General features: G+C 41.8%; 1 protein-coding gene across 2 annotated transcripts in view; it reads left to right on the top strand.

Annotated features, from left to right (window-relative positions):
- The first annotated feature begins 3309 nt into the window (after window positions 1-3309).
- Window positions 3310-21496, top strand: part of ptchd4 (patched domain containing 4) — a 37159-nt gene continuing 18972 nt past the window's right edge. Inside the window, exons 1-2 of one of the 2 annotated variants that reach the window (XM_062410799.1) lie at window positions 3310-3734; window positions 13055-13551. In XM_062410799.1, the coding sequence (XP_062266783.1) occupies window positions 3310-3734; window positions 13055-13551 (922 nt within the window). Of the gene's footprint in view, window positions 3910-13054; window positions 13552-21496 lie in introns of both variants that reach the window. The other variant, XM_062410798.1, reaches the window with a different exon arrangement.

Below are 21496 nucleotides of genomic sequence, written 5' to 3' on the forward strand. Positions count from 1 at the left end.
GGCAAATAAAAATTCCCATCATACAAACTACATCTCAAAGACCTCCTGAGAGTTTTTCTACCTAGCCCAACCGCTCTTCTACATCTACCTTTAACACGCATGTACAGGGGAAAACTACTGGCAGTTTCTAGCCCCAAGCCGGTTTCAAGGTTCCCCTCATCACCTTTATTTAATTTTAGACATATTTTTCATATTTTAGATATTTTTCACGAAATTCAAGAGTAATCTGGAAATGTGTTGAAATATCACAGACAATTTCACGGACCCCTGCAGTGCCGTCGTGGACCACCAGGGGGCCGCGGATCCCCGGTTGAAAACCCCTGGACTACATCATAAAATATCGTATTTCAGGGTTTGAAATTGAATGTCTGTATTTAAAGGGATCTTCCCTTTAAGGGTAAGGCATTTAATATAAAAGCAGCTTTAAAATATCTTCTGCCCCATTTCTGCCTCTCCTTGGCACTGAATAGACTGTGCCAACCATGAGCTCTTTGATATCAATGTTTGGTGTTAGATAAAGGACTTTTGCAGAAGGCTACTTCAACTCGACTGATAGCGTGCCACAATAGAAGTCTGTTTATCTAAAGTCCTCAGGAACAGGTCCCTTGTGCGAGTTGAAGAATCACGTTTTTGAATGCTGGAATTCTTGAAATTTCAAATAGTATTAAAAGATCATTTCAAAGAAGGATAAGAGTGGTGAGTCTCTGCAGTCGTCTAATAAACGGGATCCAGGTTGCGTCCTTCTAATCAGCAGGTACGTTCATACTGAGCCTGACAACCAGAGGGAACAAGTAAGAAGAAATATCCCTGCTGCATCCTTTGCTCACGTGGTTTGGTTGGCAGACTGGTGAATGAGGTTGAACTCATGCCAAGTTGTTATCGAGGTGCAGAGGTAGTGACTCTGCATGCCCTACTTTTTAATGCTACTTCCCTGTTGTCTCTGTGATTGTGAGATGTGCTGCTTGTACAATCGAACTCTCCCACGCTTACACAGTGAGAAGCCTGTCGTTCAGAGGACTCTTTCATGGCCTCCTTTGAATTCAAACTAGTAAGGGGCTTCACTGATGATTACCATTGTCAACCCAAGAGTATACAAATGGCAACTTCGATATATTAAAGCACGAGAGGAATCCTATTCCTGGGCTTTTTTAGTGATGAGATTTTAGACCAGGACAAGGGTCTGTGAGACTACTCAGGAAGCAGTGAGCAGCCACATGAGTGGGTTGGATAAATGTAGCAAACGCTGAAGCCTCTTATATTGAAAGCACAAATTATTTAAAAGGTTTCCATTTAGAGAGAGGATTTAGGGATTGAGAGAAACAAAACATATTTAACCCATTGAAATCTCTCTACAATATGGCACTTTTATAAAAATTAAAGACCTTTGGATATGTCTAAGAAAAACAACTGTCTGAAAATCTGGGTTACAAACTGAAAGTTCGGAGTCTGGGGTGTTTAAAAAAGACGTTACCCGTGATGAAACCTTGGATGAAACCATTTTTAGAATTGTAGTAACTGGTCAACCAACAAAAAAAATCAACATTTTTAAACCTAATGATATATAATGAACTGTCTTAACATATTTAAAACAACTCTGTTATACTGTGTGCATCACCACAAAAGACATTATTTTCTCTATCTATAAAGTTCATATAGACGTGTTGTTGGAATTGCGTCTGTAACAGTGAGGCTTTGTGCCACTCATCAGCAACACATGACATTGAATAACCATGTAATACTAGCGTCCTGCTCAGAAGCAGTTTGCTCAGTGCTGCCAATGGTGGCCGGAAGATATGTTGATATCATAACTGAATTTGTCTTAGCACTGGCTGCTGAAGCTTTGGTACCTCCGTAGCTGCACTAACAAACAGATAACTCAAGGTCAGGGAGATGCACCATGTCTGATGTCCAGAAGACAGGCCTCTATATAGATGCCTTTCAAATAATGTATAGCAGTTTCACAATGTCAATCACAAATACAAGTCGGGGAGTTGTGTGACAAATAGCCTGGAGGCTCCCATCTTCATTTGTCATCTATGGAAGCACAATAGATGGATAAGTACAAGTATGCCAGCATCTAGTTAAAAGAATACACTTGATTGACAGAAGTGTTAACTTCTGTCATATCTACACCAGTGGACCTAATGGGGACCAACGCCTGGTCCTAATGAGGCACAATGTCATGATTGAGGTCCTGGTTAAGGTTAGGGGTAAGATTTGAATTGTTGTTCGGTTAAGTTTACCCTTAGATATAAATTGGTCCTGGTAAAGGTTACTCATAAGATGTAATTTGAGGTTAGGTTAGATGATGTCAGTATTGCTATTCATGGTAATATGTATCGTTTTTGATCAGATCGCTACATATCTTGACGTAAGATCTTGACCCATTTACTGTGATACATATGGTATATTTGTACTAGCCGTTGCCAATAAGGACGGCTGTGCACGTGTGTGTGTGTGTGTGTTCTTCCTGACTTAGACCAGTGAACCCAACATACACGTGTGCTCCAGTCACATGTCTGGTCTGTACGAACCACTCAGCAAAGTGGGTTTTCCCCATTCATGGTGCCAACCATGACTCATCCCTGCGAGTGCTTGTGGTCTACCAGCAGCATCCCCCTGCAGAAAGACTTCACAACTTTCATGTTGCCTGTTGCCTCCACTGATCCTAAAATAACCAGGCACCCCCTCCCACACACAAACACATACACACGCCTCCCCCTCCATCCAGCATCCAGCCTCCTTCCCTCCTCTCAGACCCCCGCACACATGGTTACAGTTAAGTACATAAATCAGGCGCCACCGCCGCCGATGAGAGCTGTGGAGCCGGCAGACAGCGCAGTGTGAGCGCACATGCACATCACACCGCCACGTACGGCTCGTCGCTGCGGCTGCAGCCGGTGCAGCGAGGGAAGGAGACGCGCGGCTTCCTCCGGCACATGGAGGCGGAATGGCCTGAGAGCAAGACACGGAGGACTCAACTCGATCGGCCGCTGCACGATGATCTCCTGACTGTCTGCCTTGTCCTTGTGTGTGAGAGTGAGTGAGTGAGTGAGTGAGTGAGTGTGTGTGTGTGTGCGTGTGTGTGTGTGTGCGTGTGTGTGTGTGCGTGTGTGTGCGCGCGTGTGTGTGTGACAGTCTTGCTCGCGAATTGCTGCAGTGCTGTTTTTCCAGGTGTTGAGGTGCGTGCGTGTTAGTGTGTGTGCGTGCGTGCGCGTGTGTGTGTTTGTGTGCATGGTGCTGATGTTGTAGCCTCGTGTAATTATCTTACGAATGGGACTAAAGCCGGGGAACGGAGTCTGATGTCACATGTGCTTCATCGGAGGAAACGGGGCATCTGCAAGCGGGATTTTGTGGAGGATGCTGCGGCAAGTGATCCACAGAGGGCTCAAGGCTTCGTTCTACTGGCTGGGCTTATTCGTTAGCAGGCACCCCGTGTTCTTCCTCACCGTCCCCGCGGTCCTCACCATCATTTTCGGATCTACCGTGCTCAGCCGATTCAAGCCGGAGACGGACCTGGAGGTGCTGGTCGCCCCGACGCACAGCCTCGCCAAGATCGAGCGCAGTCTCGCCAACAGCCTGTTCCCGATCGACCAGTCGAAGCACAAGCTGTACTCGGATTTGCACACCCCGGGCAGATATGGCAGGCTGATCCTGCTCGCCAAGTCTGGGGGAAACATCCTGGAGCTGGCCGACCAGGTCCTGCAGGTCCACAAGCAGGTGCTGGATTTACGCTTCAATTACAAGGGGTTCAATTACACGTTCGCCCACCTCTGCGTCCTGAGCCACAGGGACAAGCGCTGCCTGCTGGATGATATCATCACCATCTTCGAAGACATCAGGCAGGCTGTGCTCTCCAACAGCACTTTCCACAAGGTGCCCGTGAGCTACCCGAACACCACACTAAAGGTGAGGTTTTATTGGGCACTGCAGCTCCTCTCTAAATGCATGACAGCCAGGCCTGTGTGTGTGTGTGTGCGCTCACATTGCCCCGCACCAACTCACCCCACCGTGGCGGTGACAGTGCAGCATGTGAATTGCAGTGGTGGCCCCTTGGAGCTCGCCATCATTTTCTGAATGAACACAGTGTTGGCTCAAGCTGTGGGGCTGTGCACGGCGACATGCAGCAGGCAGTGAGGGAACCCTCCACACAGACAACCAGTGTGCAGTTCTCAGCCTCCCTCCTTGGTGCAGGTGAATTGATTGGCTGCATACAGCCCCTCACTGCTGTGCTCTGCTCTTCCACACACACTCCCTCTTCCTCCCTCTTTCTCTCTCTCTCTCTCTCACACACACATACATAGGGATATCCTCTCTTTTTTTGATGCAGTGTCTCCCTCTGGCTTTTTCCTGCCTGCACATGCTTTGTAATGACAGGGCTACAGCAGCTGCTAGACTCAGGCATCCCGCTCGCCGGTATCTTCCTCTCTGTGGCCGTGTGGGATCTGACCGCACACATGCAGCGCTATTAGACACACACAGATGCTCATTCAGTAGGCAAATACACTAATGAATCGTGTGCAGATGTGCACTGCAGATTTTAGTCTGATGTGGTGATAGGGAGCCTGTGTGGGGCTTCAAAGTGGAAACACACAATTGAACTGAAGAAAGCTTAGTGTTTCCAAGTGGTACTGCTGACGGAAAGAAGACGATCAACTTGACAACGGCTATCAGCCTGGGTTGTTAACCAAAGCAAGACACAACCCCAAAACAAATCACGCTTTGAACAAGATATTGGGAAGTTGTAATCCCAACTGAATGACTGGTTTGAACCCTCTCAAATCCCAGAGATCTCTTTACAGCTAGCACCTGTACAAATCCTAGAGGGACATCACATCGGTGGGCTGGTGGACTTCAAGTCTCTTTACTAGCCCTCTCTGTGTGGCGTTTTTTCAGTGAACGTGCCCCATGCTTGTTCTGAAACTGGGATCACCATGGCTTGCTGTACGTGGAGGTAGCTGCAGGTCCCACAGTAACTTTGGTTTCTAAATATCCAGCATCCTCAACCCCCGGTGAATGCTTGTCTAAAACAAAAGCACTATCCTCCTCTGTGCCCAATGGCAGAAACCCTTTTTCTCTGCAGTAAATCAAGTCTTCATTATCCAGGGAGATTCCGTTTCCAGGGGGCTGAGAGGATTGCAAAGTGTGACAGCCTGACTTATAGGGAACCATTTGAGATGTAGATTTGTTAGGCAATTCATAATTCAATCACAGTTACTTTATTGTGATCAATTTGAGCAAAAAAAGATTAAATAATCAAATCTACTGCAGAAAGTCTGTTGGGGTTCGGTTTAATTTCAATAAATTAGCCAGCTTTTTGCATTTATATAGATTAAATTGTATCATCCCCACACCACAAGCCAAGTGCAGTGTGAAGGTTATTCTATAGGGAAGGTAACACTATTTGCATGCTGTGTGTATTACATGAAGGAAGGAGGCATTCAAAATGGTACACTGAGAAGCATCGACTCCACTCTACTGTACAGCTGTGCCAGAATGGACACACAGGTTACACACAGTCCCTTTAATGATCAGTTTCTTGGACACTAAATTGTGGGGTACATGCCGCTGTACTCTGCTTTTATCTCATAATGTCGGCTCAAACTGTCACGAGCCCATATCCAGCCTATGACAGGCCTGGGATTCAGCATGGCAGGTTGTAACTTCCATTGAGAGCTGCGCAGCAGTACGGTCTACGCGTGCAGCATCAGTGTCCGAGTGGAGCACGACGACCATTCATCATCCTCTTGCCTTATTTTTTTCATATATAAAAACTGGACATTTACGAGATACATGGTTTCGCAGAGGCATTGGCGACAATCTGATTTTATGTCTTCGCTTTGCTGTGGGGTTATAATACACGTAAAGTTGCACATGTAGAAATGATCGACTGAGAGTTTAATATGCCAAGAAAAGTAGACATTACTGTCGTTACTCCTGGATAACCAAGCAATTAGAATGAGTAACTACTCTATCACAAAAACATCTCATATCCCATCTCAAGGATCATGAGAGTGTGGTCCTTTACAGAATGCGGTAATAATTCTTCCTTAAATGACTCATTTTTACCTGTAAATGTCTCACCTTGTCATCTGGCCTTCGGATTGGTAAAGATTCATTACACCTCAAAATACGACAGAATGGCCTTTCTCACTCTGACACCCCTGCTGCTGCCCCAGTGCAGCTGAGCGTCCCTCAACCTCTTACTGTCTAATTTGCAAATGGAAAGCAAAGAAGGGGCGAGTCATATCCTTTGCACACCGTAATCAATACCATTTAAAAAAAAGACGTCATCATGATGTCATTGTGAAATGGCAGTGGGACATTAGAGGGGTCACTATTTTACCAGATAATCAAATCTTTTTTCGATCAATAGAAGCTTGAGGTTGTGTTTGTAGTCCATTTATGAACTATGCATGATGAATGTATTTAAACTTCATTGTGATTTCTTTTTGACGTAATTTCTCATATGCCATCATCCATCTATCCATTATGTCCACCGCTCATCCTTTAAAGGTTGTTGGAGTACATACATGTACACACACGTGCACAGTAAAAAAAACTTTCGTGATGTATAAAACCGCCATCATTGGAAATACTGTTTTTTAGCTTTTGCCAAATGACGATCAGCTCCATTGTAACTTGGCGCTGACAGAAGCTTCAGAGCCTCTTGAATACTGTGTTTATTCCTTTTTAATATCTGTTGATATCTGGATACAACTAACATTCTATATTTAGAATCATCTATCAAAGGACACCGTGACATGTGTAAAAGGGGCTGTCGAACCAACAGAGATTCATCATGGATTCTCCTCTGCTCAGCTTTGCAGCAGCCTTATAGTGAGCTTCAGCTCTTTAGTTAACTGTCCCTTCTGTAAATGAAGGTTGTTTTGGTTCACTGCCACCCCCTTGAAAAAGCGGTTTCAGGCTGCTGCAATAGGTACATACATACAAGTTCAATGAAAGCTGTTTATGAAACTTGATTCTGCTGCCTTCAAATGAGCGAAAAGAGTTAGAAACAGATTTCTTTCTTGTGATGTGACTGAATGTCAGCACTTTATTATTCTACAGTCAAATCTTCTCATCAAGGAAACGTGGCCCTTGTATCCTGTAGTCCAGCTATTCTTTACCCCTGCTAACTTGAGCCTACTTGATGTAAAATGATTTTGAAGTTTTTCTTTCTCATTACACAAAATGTATTCATACGGGCACAGACACTTGCACATTAGCAGCAGGTTCTCTGCAACATGAAGGATGTTTAATTCTCCCTTGAAGGCTGCTGTGACCTCTTTCCTCTCCAGCTCTCCTCACTCTGTATCAGGCTTGCTGCACTCTCCATGTTCCTGAATCCTCTTCCTCTATGTCGGCCTGTCCGACAAGCTGTCTGGGCTTATTCATTTGCCGGACTTCTTATACCTCATCCTGCTCTTTGAAGTCGCAACCAGGGTTTACTACTGTGCTTACTTTACATTAGTAGTATTTGTAAAAAAAGAAAGACAAAGAAAGGCCTACTTTTTGCGTAGTGGAGCTTTTTTCCCAGGATAAAATTCTTAAAATATATACGCTTTGTTTCGCCCTTTCTCCTTCTAAAGTTGTCAGCTGTCGTAAGAATATAAATAGATTAAAGAATGAAATAAAATACATGCAGCAATTGGAAGTAAATTCATTAACAATAGCCATCAGGACTAACAGATACAAACTACAGTGGTTCAATGGTTAGCACAGTCACCTCACAACAAGAAGAGTCCTGGGGATTTCTGATTGTTCTCACCATCTGTGTACTTTTTCACACAGTCCTGACACTGCAGACACAGAGTGTCTGCGCCAGTTTCCTCCAAGTACTCCGGCTTCCTCACACAGATGAGCATGTAGTCGTCTTGTATCATAAAGTCGTTTTGTTGCCCTCATCCAAACCAAGCCATCATTTGTAACAATTTGAGCCACAGACAAACTCATTACCTTTAAGGGGTTCTGATATTATACTGGTCTGTTTTTCAAAAAACTCTGTTTCTCAGTGTGTACATGTAAGAACTGAGCCTTTGGGAAACAATGACATTACAGTTTACTTTGTGAAGGCCCACCACCATTACTGTGGCTTTGTGTGATGATCATGTGTCAGACACAATAAAAACAATGGCGGCCATATGCAGGTTTTTGTTTGGTGAGCATTACATACAGTAGGTCTCATTACAAGTTGCAGCACACTACCAGCATTCAAGCACGTTTGCAATGTCATGATAATGAGATTAATAAATTGTTATCTCAACGTAGATACTGGGCCTCCACAGTGAGTGGTCTGGTACTCAAAATGGATTTATTTAAAAACACACATGTGCCATTTCTGAATTACATTTATCCATACACCAATAATAATGTGTCTGACAAGTGCTAAATCCTGGATAGATACATGAGAGGACTGTGAAATAGAGTGCTGGATTGAATGAAGTTATTTAATAGTTTGGCTTATATGCTGCTTGGCCATGTCAAGCCAAGGTCAATGTTTGTTTTACACCCCCCATTGTATTTAATAAATCATAACACTAAAGGTGAAAGCAGCAGTGGTGTGAAGCTGCAGGAAAACCACTGATATGCAGAGGATATGATCCATGGCACCTTCAAATCCTGCAGGAGAGCCGATGTGATCTGAGGATGGGAGGGAAGACAAGGCACGAGACTTGGCTGATAAGGTTACATATGTGTGTGTGTGTCAATAATTGGCTGGCCCCAGGGTGCGTTTGCTAACTCTGCAATAAGAAACAATCAATAGTGTCCTCAGATGTCTCCTCAAACTAGATTAAAAGCCCCAATCAAGTATTTTCATTATTAAGTGCTTTAATAGATAGCAGGTCTGGGTGATATTATTGAAATCAATACTAGGATATTAACATGAATGAATTTTCTTTGGCCATCGGTGGGTCATAAACTTAACATTTCTTGTACTTATATTCCTTCAGCCTCAGGGTTTCTATATATGTTTTGCTAATTGCATTTTTTTGGAGCAGATTTGATTAAGGGAAGAGATTCAGGAATTTTCTTTCATGCAAATTCACAATATCAGAAAATGTGTCTATTGTGAAATCTTTTTGTTAATTTTCAACCAAGAATGCAGAGGTTTTTAAGAAAAAACTAAAGATGACTGCTTCCTGTATCTTGCATGTACTTGGTGTGTAGGTTGTGCTTGTCCTCAGGAATTAATACGCTGGGCAAACAAGATGCATTACATTACCCACATAAAGGTCAGGGCAGACACAAGTCCTTGACAGGGTCAGTGACAGAAATGGTGCACAGTTTTGAAGACAATCCGTGTGACCAGGTCCAGAGTTACCTACATCTGTCCGTTGTGTTATTGACAACGTGCAGTGACAACAGCTGGTCAAACCATTTTATCCGGAAGTGGCAGAAAGATCGGTCTGAATAATAGATTATTGTGCAGAGTGCTCTACAATCTTTAATCAGAGTTCTGTGGTTAGCCTCCAGTAATTTGTGTTGTTCCTAAGCAAGTACAATAACGTTCGCGATGCAGTTGGTAGCAAACATCAACTTTACTTAGGGGGCCGATATCTAGGAGTGTATGCAATGAAGTGCTGCATTTTTTAAATGTATGGAGATTATCAAATATAAGGGTGCTAACATGCTACATTACGATTCAAACCTGCTGAACAGTGGCATGCTAACATTGTAAATGTGGGCATGTTGCATGCTCACAATTCTATTACATTTTATTGGAATGTATTTCCAAGTATAAAGTGCTGCTACATACAAAAACATATAGTGGTGTCTATGGCCTCATGTGTCGTTTTCCCTCCTCTGCTTTGTTAATGTATGAAAGGAGGCTGCACTGGACATGGTTGAATTGTCTCATCATGAGCCAAATAAACATCAGCTTCTCAGGGTCAGCCATGTTTGTTTTTTGTTCAAAGCCTTGCCATCACCGTGTATTGGAACATCAGTACAGCCGACACCCAAGTTGTCTGGAATGCAGCATTTGACCTGCAAACATGAGTAGCTCCTTTGACAAAAGGCTGTTGATAAACCAAAATATAATTTAGGTCGCCCTTGAAAAACCGTAGGAGTATATCAGCATTCTTGATTTGATGAGTTTTTCTATTTTTTTTATTTGTTAGAAAAGCCTTGAAGCACCTCTACCACCAGTCACATCCATCTTTTGTCAGGAAGCTCAAGAGATGTTACATCCCCCCTTTTCATATATCCTTCAAGTCCTCACAGATATCACATTGAGACACACACATGCACAAACACACACACACACAAACTGGAATACACACGCTTTGTGTGTGATGGCAAATCCCCACCTACTCCCACTCTGTCACTCTTTCTCTAACACACACACAGCGGTAGTCACGAAGATGAACAAGAGGAGAGAACAAACCTCAAGCACTTTCAAAACCTGAACTGAACAGACATTTTCCAGATGATTTGGATATTGTTGCCCTTATAATGTTGCATTGTTCACTATGTTACAGCTGGTTACATGTTGGTATGTGTTCCAGCCCTTTGTACACACTCAAAGCATGTAATGGCTCAGTGTTGGTTCCAAACGTTTCTAGATTAGCTTGTTGTGGGTATTGAGGTTCATATGAAATGCTGGAGGATGGATAGTCATTGTGGTGATAAATCACAGCTATGTGCAATTACATAATTGAAATGAGTGAGGTCCCTTCACAATTACACATTTGAAGCACTGACTGGAATTTATTCAGAGTAACAAGGACTCACATATATCATTTTATATGTAATGTAATAAATCAGTAGTCAGTTGTACGTTTTCAGACTGCAACAGGAAACCTGGCTGTTGGCCTATTGATGGGAACAGTAATGTCCCTTGAAGGTGCAGTGTCCACCATAACTGATTCATCCTGCTGCCCACGTCATGCCAGAGCAGAAAAATGCATCAATTTTTTGGTTGTTTTAAAATAAATTACCACCAGAAAGTAAATCAAACAATCACAGGGATTTATTTAGCCAGAAGCATGAGATTTAAATCGAGCTCCCTGCTGTGAAAAAGCAAACTGTGGCTGCTTGACTGTGGCTGGATATTATGTTAATAAGATTATATCTGCAATAAGCTGCAAATTAAAATTGACATTGTTCCAACAACAAAACAGTGTCATGCAGGGGTTCGAATTCGCATTACAATGTTGTGTGTGTATGTGTGTATGAATGTGCATTTGTGTGTGTTAATGATGCATCGGCGCATTCGTCATTAATGATCAAGTGGAGTTTTGAATGTGTGTCGCACCTTGCTGGGAGCCTTGTGTGACAGGGTGAAAATGCAGCACGATCAAAAAATTATGCTGCACTTAGATTGGAGATGAGTTAACGAATCTTTACCACTGAAAACTCAACCTGAACTCCATGAATCAGGATCAAGTGGACTGCAGTGGATATCTAGCTAGTAGTACCAGCTTTTGAAGCAGTGTCATATTCAGTAATTGTATATATATATGTCATTTTGAAACGTTTGAATGTTATTAAGACTTGATATTTTACTATTTAACCTTTAACTTCAATATAAGAAACAAGTCAACTTACATTTATCACTGTACACATTTTTTTGTCCTACCCATATACTGATCGAGCTCTGTTTGCTGTGTTGCGTTTAAAGGCCAAGTAACTGCGGTCATTTTGTATCGCTTTATATCAGAGTGCAGTACGTTTTTGTACAATCATCACATATGTTAATAAGCAGAGTACTTATCCACTAACATATCTCTCCAGACACATTTGAATATTAATAACTATATGTACAAAGGATTTTAATTTATATAATTTTATTTTCTGTTGAATCATTGTTAGACTCTAACTTCCTGAGCCATCATTCATAAACTACTAAACCGTTGTCACATTTATGTTGTGGTTGCCATGTAATCAATCATGCTGGATAATGTTCAGTGGTATATTTTTGGCTGGGGCGGATGCAGCTGTCACATAATTGATTGGATTCAGATCCACATTCCAGTCTGTGGTAAACCTTCATCAATGGAGGAGGGATAGTTACTTTTTAAAGAATCTGCCTGTGGAATTTCGACCCTAGGCTATCCTCAACGATAGACTTACCATTTAGAATTTAACATCAGATATCCTTGTGGAGAACATGTATGATGTCTGTGACCATTGGCATTTTGATATGTGTAGTATATATGTATTTCTACATAATAAAAACAAATTCCAGTTGCGCTTACAAATTAGTTACTTAAAAGCATTACTTTCCCTCAGACATTATTTTTCTTTGTCGTCTTGTTCCCTTCAGAAGTTCAATCTTTGTATCTGGTGAAAACTATTCATACAATGTTTATGCTCAACATGACAAAGGTTGAATGTAAAATGTATTCACCTTATTTGAAGAAGCTGCACCACCGCTCCTGCACATAGAGCTTTTCAGTAGAGCTTGACTCTGAACGCAGAACCCACATCAGTTGGCTTTGCTGTTGTTGTGAACAATCTGTTGTCGCGATTTGACATTGTCGCTTGCATAGATAAGTCTTAGCAATCACTGCTATAGAGTGCTGTTGCCTGTTTATTAAAATGTTATTATCCTTGAAATTACCATGTGTCTAAATCAGACCTAATTCAATACTGCACTTCCTTGGGTCCTTGACAGCACATATTCAAACTGTGAAGCTTATGACATGAATGGCTATGTACAGTGAGGTCAGTATACACACAGACAGGGATTTCTGGATTTGTTATTGATTTAAGTTGTGGCGCTCCACATCAACCTGTGCTATTTATCACTTGCTTTGTCCACAGATAGATTAGGAGTTCAACTTTGTGAGTCAACATGAAAACAAATAAGGATGAGATCTACCTCTGCACTGCTCTCTGTAGGCTAGAGGTTTCTAGCATGTTGCACAGCTGATCACTGATGTCCAAGAGTCCAAGTGTTTGCTGCCTGTTATCATCAGCAACATAAATGTGTTTATACCAGAGGGGCCATAGTAAAGTATAGTATTAGACTAAAAAGCTATAATAATGTATTTGTATGAGGATTGTTTCATCAGAGCTAATGTCAGATATCTCTACATCCCCTGCAGGATGGCCGTGTGTCCTTCATCGGCCACCAGTTGGGCGGCGTGTCCTATTCGGCCAACAGCCGGGACCAGCAGGTCAAGTTCGCCCGTGCAGTTCAAATCACCTACTACCTCCGCAACCACGGACCTGTGGTGCAGGATGCCATTGCAGAGCGCTGGGAGAATGAGTTTGGTGCCTTGGTCAGCCGGCTGTCCACGGCCGAGGCTCCCCACGCCTCCGACCAACTCCACATCCAGTCGCTCACCTCCTTCAGCCTATGGCGGGACTTCCACCAGACGGGCGTGCTGGCAAAGGGGGAGGTGCTGGTCAGCCTGGTGTTGGTGCTCCTGGCCGCCACCATCTCAAGCTCCATGAGGGACTGCCTGAGGGGGAAGCCGTTCCTGGGCCTCCTCGGCGTAATGACCATATGCATCGCCAACGTGACGGCCGCAGGGATCTTCTTTATATCAGACGGGAAGTTCAACTCTACACTGCTGGGGATCCCGTTCTTTGCCATGGGTGAGTGGGAGCATGCAGTGTGACTGAGACCGACTATGTGTCTTGTATCTGTGTGTGTATGAGTGTGTGCATGTGGTTAGTTAATGGGCTTATCCGGGTTTGACACTCACAGACGGTTGATTGGGGAAGGGATTAGCAGAATTGTGTTGGGCTTTTCCTTGGAGGGGGCCAAGAATGCTCATTGTTATTGGTATGTGGCATGTGTGTTTCCCTGTGTGTGCTAGCAGACAAGGTTGTGCAGCACATTCCTTTCTTAGGCCGTCTTACATGTCTGTGTGTGTAATTTTCGCATTGAGGACACGGCCCCTCAGTTGTGGTGCATGTTTTTCATTATTGCACTGAGCCTCAGGTGATATTATCCCGTTAATCAATGAGAAGCAACACACAACTCAGAATCCCAGAAAGCCTGATAATCAAATTACAAAAACACGTACAAAAAACGATTGATTTCATATTTTAAATTTTTAAGTCATATTTAGGTGGTGTCAGTGAACCATGATATGTAAAGGTAGAATTGAATTGCAGTGGAGGCTGGAAATAGGGCAAGTTGAATCATAATAAACAAAGAGCTGATAAAAAATTTGTAAATTGAATGCCTTTTGATTAATCCCTCTGGGGTTACAGAGACAAAAGGGTTGCCTTTTGAGGATGACTCTGCTGTAAATCAAAAGCCTGCACAGTCTGATATGTAATGGACAGTATTTTCAAAAGTCTACGATGGCATCAGGGCTCTATGCACAATCTTAGAAATACAGAGGCCATGCCCTTAAGTCCTCCTCCATCCCCTCTAACAAAGTAGATGGCTGTTTCTTTGACCCTATCATATAAGGTGGCTCGGCGGTATACTGCACATATTTAAATATGCTCAAAATATATCTTCCAGAATTTACATAATTGCGAAAAATCACAATTCAAGGTCATGTAATCAAGAGTCACACATCTTCCACACGAATGGATTCTGACTTAAAAAAAAAAGCTGAATCAACTTAACTACCAACCTCAATATTTGCCCCATATGATGAAATCACAGATAAATTATCGATATATTAAGAGATCAAGATGGTGACTCACTTGCCAGTAATCACAACAAAGTAAACAGAAATTAAATGTTTTGGCAAATACCATTTACTCTCAATGGGAGAGTGTGTGTATCGCCATTGTTCACGTTATGCTGCAGGAGACAACGTATTTCTATTGCTATTGAGCCACAATTTCATTATAAACTTTCAGTATAATGTAAATTAAGAGATCTGAGTCCAAACTAGGCTTCTGCATTTCGTCCAGTCCCCATTTCCATCCTTTAGCTATCTTGCCCTGTGGCCTGAGACAAGATTTGTTGACCAATCACTGGGCAGTTCAAGGAGAGCTGCGTCCGACATCCCTTCGAGGAAAAGCCTGTCCGGAATCAATGGCAGTAAATCCTTATGGAAAGGTTTCTACTCCAGCATCGGCATCAGCTGCAAAAGCAACCTGCAAAAAAAATTACTGAATTGTCAAAAAGATTCCCATCAAAAAGTCAAACAATAAACATAATAGGTCAAGCGTGGACTTATTACGAAATCTGTGCATCTGCTCGTCTGGTGGAAGGGAATCAGGTCAGAAATCCTCTATGCTAAAACATCAGTAGTGAACGTCCTAGGGATGAGATTTAACTATCAACAATATTCCCCAGCATTACCTACTACTGCAGCTTTAATAACACAATATAAATTCACAGTGCAATGCAGTGTAATATATAATGTTTGTTCTGTCATTTTGTGCATTCTTTGTTATCTCTTCCCCTTTTCATTTTTATTTCTCTCCTCACGTCTTCAGTTATTCTATATTTACACTATATCTTGCTCTCCTCGCTGTGCATTCCTAAGGTCACTGGATCCCCTGGGCTCTGGTATGGCTCTGCTACAGGCCAACAGACATAAGGGAAGTTTAAGTAATGTTCAGAAGCAGGAGGCTGGATCCACTGTGACCTATAAAGGCAGCAGAGGGGAGGAGAGGAGAGGAGAGGCGAGGAGAGGGCGATAAAGGTGCCGTGCTGAGAGAGGATAAGAGGGAAAGTCAAAGAGAAAGCAGCAAAGAAAAAAAACAGCTTGTGATGGATAGAAAAAAGAGGAGGGCGAGGGAACAGACAGACAGAGGTAGAGGCAGAAAGTCACATCCAGAAGGAGGAGGTGGAGAAGGGCAAAGAGACGGAGAGGACATGATTAAGTCTGTAATATCATGTGACAGGACCCGAGAGGCAGCAGATGTCCACCCTACTCTTGGGAGGTTCCGACTGAGACACACCCCTATCACTTTATCACCGCCACATCAGGGCAAACTCTTAGGACGGAAATGGATACTGATGCCCGATCTGTCAGTGAGGCGCCCCCTGTTGAGAGGTCATCACTGTCCAAAGCTCTCTCTAGACGCTTTAATTCAAATAGCAACTTGTAGTTGGAATTACTGACTGGATTATTTCATAGCCTGGGCAGTTGTCTTCATCAGTTAGTAATGTTTGAGTACCTTTCAACATCCTGGCTTTAATGTGGTTTGAGTCCAGGATGATGTTATTGTCTTCCTGCAGCCTGTTCAAGTCCAGGCTGTCAGGAAATTCATTCGACTCAGTAATAGGGCCAGACGAAAAAAAATAAAATGACAATAAGGTTTGATTTAGTTGTAATATTAAGATAATAAAGTTGTAATATTACAAGAATGAAGTCATAAATGAATGGGAATGGTCATAGATTATGATATTCAAAGGTCAAAGTCACGTGTAAAGTCACAAAATTACAAGGATAAAGTCATAATAATAAGAGAAAAAAGTTGCATATTTATGTGAGTAAAGTTGCAGTATAAAGAGAATAAAACCGTAAACTTAGGCATCGTGTGATGTGTGAAGAGGAACAGTAGAGGATCAGTCTGTCGTATGCATTAAAATGAGCAATGTGAAGCATTGTTATACTTTAGTAGAGGGCTCACAAATATCCAAATACTGATACAACTCTGCAATGTTATTTTCAGCTAATGAGTTAGCCCACAGCTGCGGCTGGCCACATGCTAACAAACATCTTTGCTGAAGCTGAGGTACCCAGACATATCTGAGCCTCATTCTGCACAGTCCCATGATTCATTCATGGCGCTGATATACACCATGGACCTAATTATCTGATCTGAATATAGTCCCATGGCTTCTTAGTTTGTTCTTGTGCCCTTCATCTCCTCTGTGGAGACAACAGAAACACTTGGGATCCCATAGTACGATTTAAAAACCCTATGTATAGAATAGTTATTAACACAGAATCTGAAATCATACCGATGGTGCAGGTTTTCCATGTAGACCCAAATGGACATTTCATTGTTCTTCGCCACGGTTTCTTTTTAATACTACAGCAAAAGCGCAAAAAAAGGTGCTTGTAGCAATGTTTGTTTGTGGCAACTGATGTGGGCTGAGTCTTCAATAGTGCCATGGTTTTCTCAGACTGTGAAAGTAATGAAATTGTGGACTTGGGCAGTTTCAATGTCTGCTCAAAGCATGGCAGTTACAGATAAGTTACGATACCACAACATGAGCCAGCTTTATTTTAGGATTCTTCTTTTAGTGCTGTTTGGGCTAAGTGTGATAGATTTAGAGATTTAGCTGTATCTTCATAACCAGAAAGGTGGTATTAAGGGACTAGGTGAAGTATGTTGACACTTAACCTACTCTATTAAAGTGCATCAGGCACTATAAGAAATTAGTAATTCAAATAATTTTCATACTATTTCATCATGTTGCCATTGTATTGTATTTGCTACAATATTTTGCTGTATTTTATTTTACCTTACAAAGGGACATACCTCCCCATACGTATTACACACATGAAAGTGGATGTCAATAGACTTTCGTGAAAGTATATTTCAGAAGCACGGATCACAAAAAAATGTATTGGTCCCTGCAGTAAACTTTGCTCCATCACATTGAAGTAGAAAAAGGTGTTACACAACCAAAATCATCCATTCCTAGAGCTCTCCATCTGTCAGGCCTGTGGTGTGAGGTGGCCAAATGAAGGCCTTGTCTGAGAGACAGCTCACCGTCCAATAGGTGTGTGTCTCCGGGCACTTGAAGCTGGATGGAAGTAAACTCTGACATAAATGTCACATATGTGTGTTGAGACACCACTCAGCACTGTGTGGTGTCGTGTTTACAGCAGACTGGTACACTGGTCAATAGTAAGATAACAGAGGGGAAAAAAAACTGTCAAGACCCTTGGTATAATAGGCAAGTCTATAGGGGATATTGGTATACCAAGTTATGCTAAAGAAAATTAGTAAACAAGAGGTTAAAACTGATTTTACGCAATACAAATGTTAAAATAGAAAACAAACATGTACTTAAAACATTTCTATAGAGCCCAGTAGATGTATGGAATCATATGAATGCCTACTTAAACAAGTTTGTTTTTAATTGGATTTTGAACAATATCACAGAATCAGTAAACCAAAACTTTGGTGCTATTGTCTAAAAAGCCCATTCACGACATGGGTGGAGCACATCTCTCAGATATGTAGGTGCCTGATGGTGCAGTGATCAGTTTATAATAATGAGAATTTTCTACTGAATTCTGTAAGTGACAGAGAGCCAGTGAAAGTAACTAAGGATGGGTGTTATGGGACCATCTGTTTGACCTAGTAAGAAGTCTAGCGGCAGAATTTTGGATTGCTTGTAGATGACTAAGGCCTGATTTGTCTAAAGAGTAAAGACCACCGCAGTAGTGAACAGTGGAGGAAACGTGAAATAGCATCTCTTATTTGCTATTTGAATGTATTTACTTATATATATATGATATTTCTAAGATAGAAGAAAGAAGATTTAGATAGTTGCTCTATGTGTGTGTATAATATAACCCCTAAATTAGGTAGACTAGAGCGTGAGGCTGAGGAAAGAAACCTTAAACTTTGTTTGATTGGAGGGACAACCTCATATTTGGCAACAATCAGATCGTCTTTTCTGTTTTTAGAGTTTGCAGTGGTCCAATCTCTGATAGCTGAAGCTTAGACAAATGATTTCTCATGATCTCATTCAAGGTCATCAAATACAGTGAGAATAACAGGAGCCCCAGAACGGAACCGTGTGGGACATCACATGGCAGTGGAGAGGAGTCAGAGCAAACGTCTCCATAAGAGACAGAGCAGGTTCTCCCAGTAAAATAAGCTGAAACCCAAAGTCACAGACTATGAATCTTAGTAGACATTTGGTGAACAGTTGGTGGCGCTACAGACGCATTGTGATTGCTAAAGATATGAGGTTTGATTGTCAGCCATACGAGGCACATAACCATAGAGCTGTCACTTCAATGTAACGACAAAACAATAAACAAAATGATCTTTTCAAAATTGGGACAAATTTTGATGGTATCCAATATTCAAGAGAGAATTTTCCTCTCTCCAAACTTAATTTGACTTGTCAAATGTAAAGCTTCATCTCTCACAATTTATTAGAACTAATCCATTATTCTCTCTGAACAATCCAACTGATGTCAACTCTGGCCTTTGAATCATGTAGCGGACGAAAACCCGGCACAGAGCAGGTACCATCACGTGGCGGCGGACCTTTGTTTAAAATGGACAAGCTTCCTCTCCTGCCTTTCTCCCCCGTGTCTATCTGCCGTGTCATCTTCGAGCCGGCCAATTACTGCTGAGCTGAGCTTGTCACTTTGTTCTCTCTCTGGATATGTGACGGCTGTTAGAAGTGCGAAAACAGGCAGGCAGAGGAGGAGAGGAAAGAAAGCAGAGGAAGGCTCATGAAACATGCATGCTGTGTCTTCCCAGAGGAAGTGATGCCTCTGACAGGGCCTAAATAAACTCTGGTATATTGACCTTCCCAAACTCTATTTTATTTACTCAACGCAACATGCAACTACTGTACATCCTACAGGGGCAAGATGGAACTCTGTAGTGCAGAGGTGTACATTTTTTTTCACACTAGCCATATTTGACTCATTGTGAGAACTTAAATTGCCTTGAATGGATACCTTGCACAAAGTGTATATATATTCTGAACTTAAGATCCAATAATATAACGTAGCTGTGAGTTCCAATGCCGAAGAAGACCATAGGATAAGATCAAAAGCTCCAAAAAAGGTAATTTTGTGGCTCTTGCATTTTCCTTGTTCATTGTTCTGTGCTGCTTCTTTTTGTTTGATATTTTCCAACACAAGCACCAATAGTGATATTTCTTGATATATGATCAATAAGCTGATATTGGCCCCAGCCAAACCTCATCCATTCTTTATTCACCTTATATGTTATGGGGCTACATGTGGAAACAAAACAACAACAAAAAACAACATCAAGGCCATTTTTTTACTGTGAAACTTTGCTAGTCTTCATATACTTAATAAAGGGTAATCTGTATTTGGTGGTAGGTAAATCAGGTGATAAGTTAGAAAGCACTGTCGGGTATGAAGCGATATGCATAAAACTTGCTGAGTATATTCAGCAGCTCTAGGTTTGAGCTGTGATACATTTTGGATATTAGTTTTTTATCTCCCCAGTTCCCAGGACTGTTTTTGCCTGTGGCGCTCCATCAAATTTTTAGCAACTATCATCTGCTCAGTGATGATTTATGGACCTTCTTGTCTCTTATATTAAAGTACAGAATACTTCTCTATAAGTATTCCTATACTATTTCTATAAGTTATACTTTTTTGTTCACATATCAGCCTGGAATATTAAAGTATATTTATCCAAATGGCAGTTAACATGAAAAAAATATAAAGCTCTTTGTTGACCTGAATTAATAATAATTTTCAGATTAAATCTCCGGCAAAGGTTTGATTGGTTGTTAGAGGAAGGGTCATCAAAGGCAATCTGCTTCATCAATCTGAACCTGTGTTGCCCTCGTACCTCTTTCTGAACACCGATGTTTTTTACACAATGACATTTTTTTTAAACCTGTGAGGGCAAAATAGATGGTGACACTCAACATTTGTGCACAGTGACCATCACTGCTGTCGGTGAAAATGCCCTCCGGGAATTCCTGCCTGTTTCACAAAGCAGCACTGGGAGAGTGAAGATCGATCCAGGGATGTTATTGCTGTGAGTGGCTCTGGGAGGAAGGAGGTATGACAGCTTCAGCGTCGTTATTTAGTGCATCAGGGAGGAATAATAAACCAGGTACATTAATTAATATAGCTCCATAATGACATTAAGTACCAAATCGTAAAAATGTGATGTTTCTGAAAAGAAAGTGATCAGAATATGCCTAATGTTTCCATCAGACACTGAATGTTCCTGTGGGCAACAGGAAGACAATTTGTTTGACGAGTGCTAGAATTATTTCTGACTTCATTCTTAGTGTCATGTTCAAATTGTATTAAGCTTTTCCAAACATGTCTTCCCTTCTCAATTCATAATGATATAATCAGTGTTCACTAGTCTGTGTCCACTCTTTAATTGAAGATTGTGAACTGTGAACTTTGCTGTATTTATAGTACAAAGAAACTCTGCTTCTTGCCGGTAAAACTGAGCGTTGTATCAAGAAGGAAAAAGGTTAAGTTGAATTAAATCAGATGATCGTGACTGTGGAGGGATGTAGCTGTCACAGTCACACATGACGATCAGGCAACCTAAACCCAGGAGGATCATTGGTTTCCTAGACAGAGGATGTGGAATCTGTTGCCTCTTACTTTGTATTTTTTCTGACAAAATAAGGCAATTAGAAATGTTTTGTTTGCTGATGCAAGAGGATGATACTAGTGCTGTCAGTTTAACGCGTTATTAACGGCGTTAACGCAAACCCATTTTAACGCCGTTAATTTTTTTATCGCGAGATTAACGCAGAGCTGCCAACTCTCACGGTTTTCGCCGTGTGACACACGCTTTTGCATGTTGGTGGTTAACTAAGTCACAATAATTTTTTAAAACATTATCGTATCAGGCCGCCGTGAAGTACAAGGAGCGGGCGAGTGTGTGTGTGTCTGTGTGT

The sequence above is a fragment of the Platichthys flesus genome, chromosome 18 (assembly GCF_949316205.1).
Source record: "Platichthys flesus chromosome 18, fPlaFle2.1, whole genome shotgun sequence".
In the NCBI taxonomy this organism is placed as follows: domain Eukaryota; kingdom Metazoa; phylum Chordata; class Actinopteri; order Pleuronectiformes; family Pleuronectidae; genus Platichthys; species Platichthys flesus.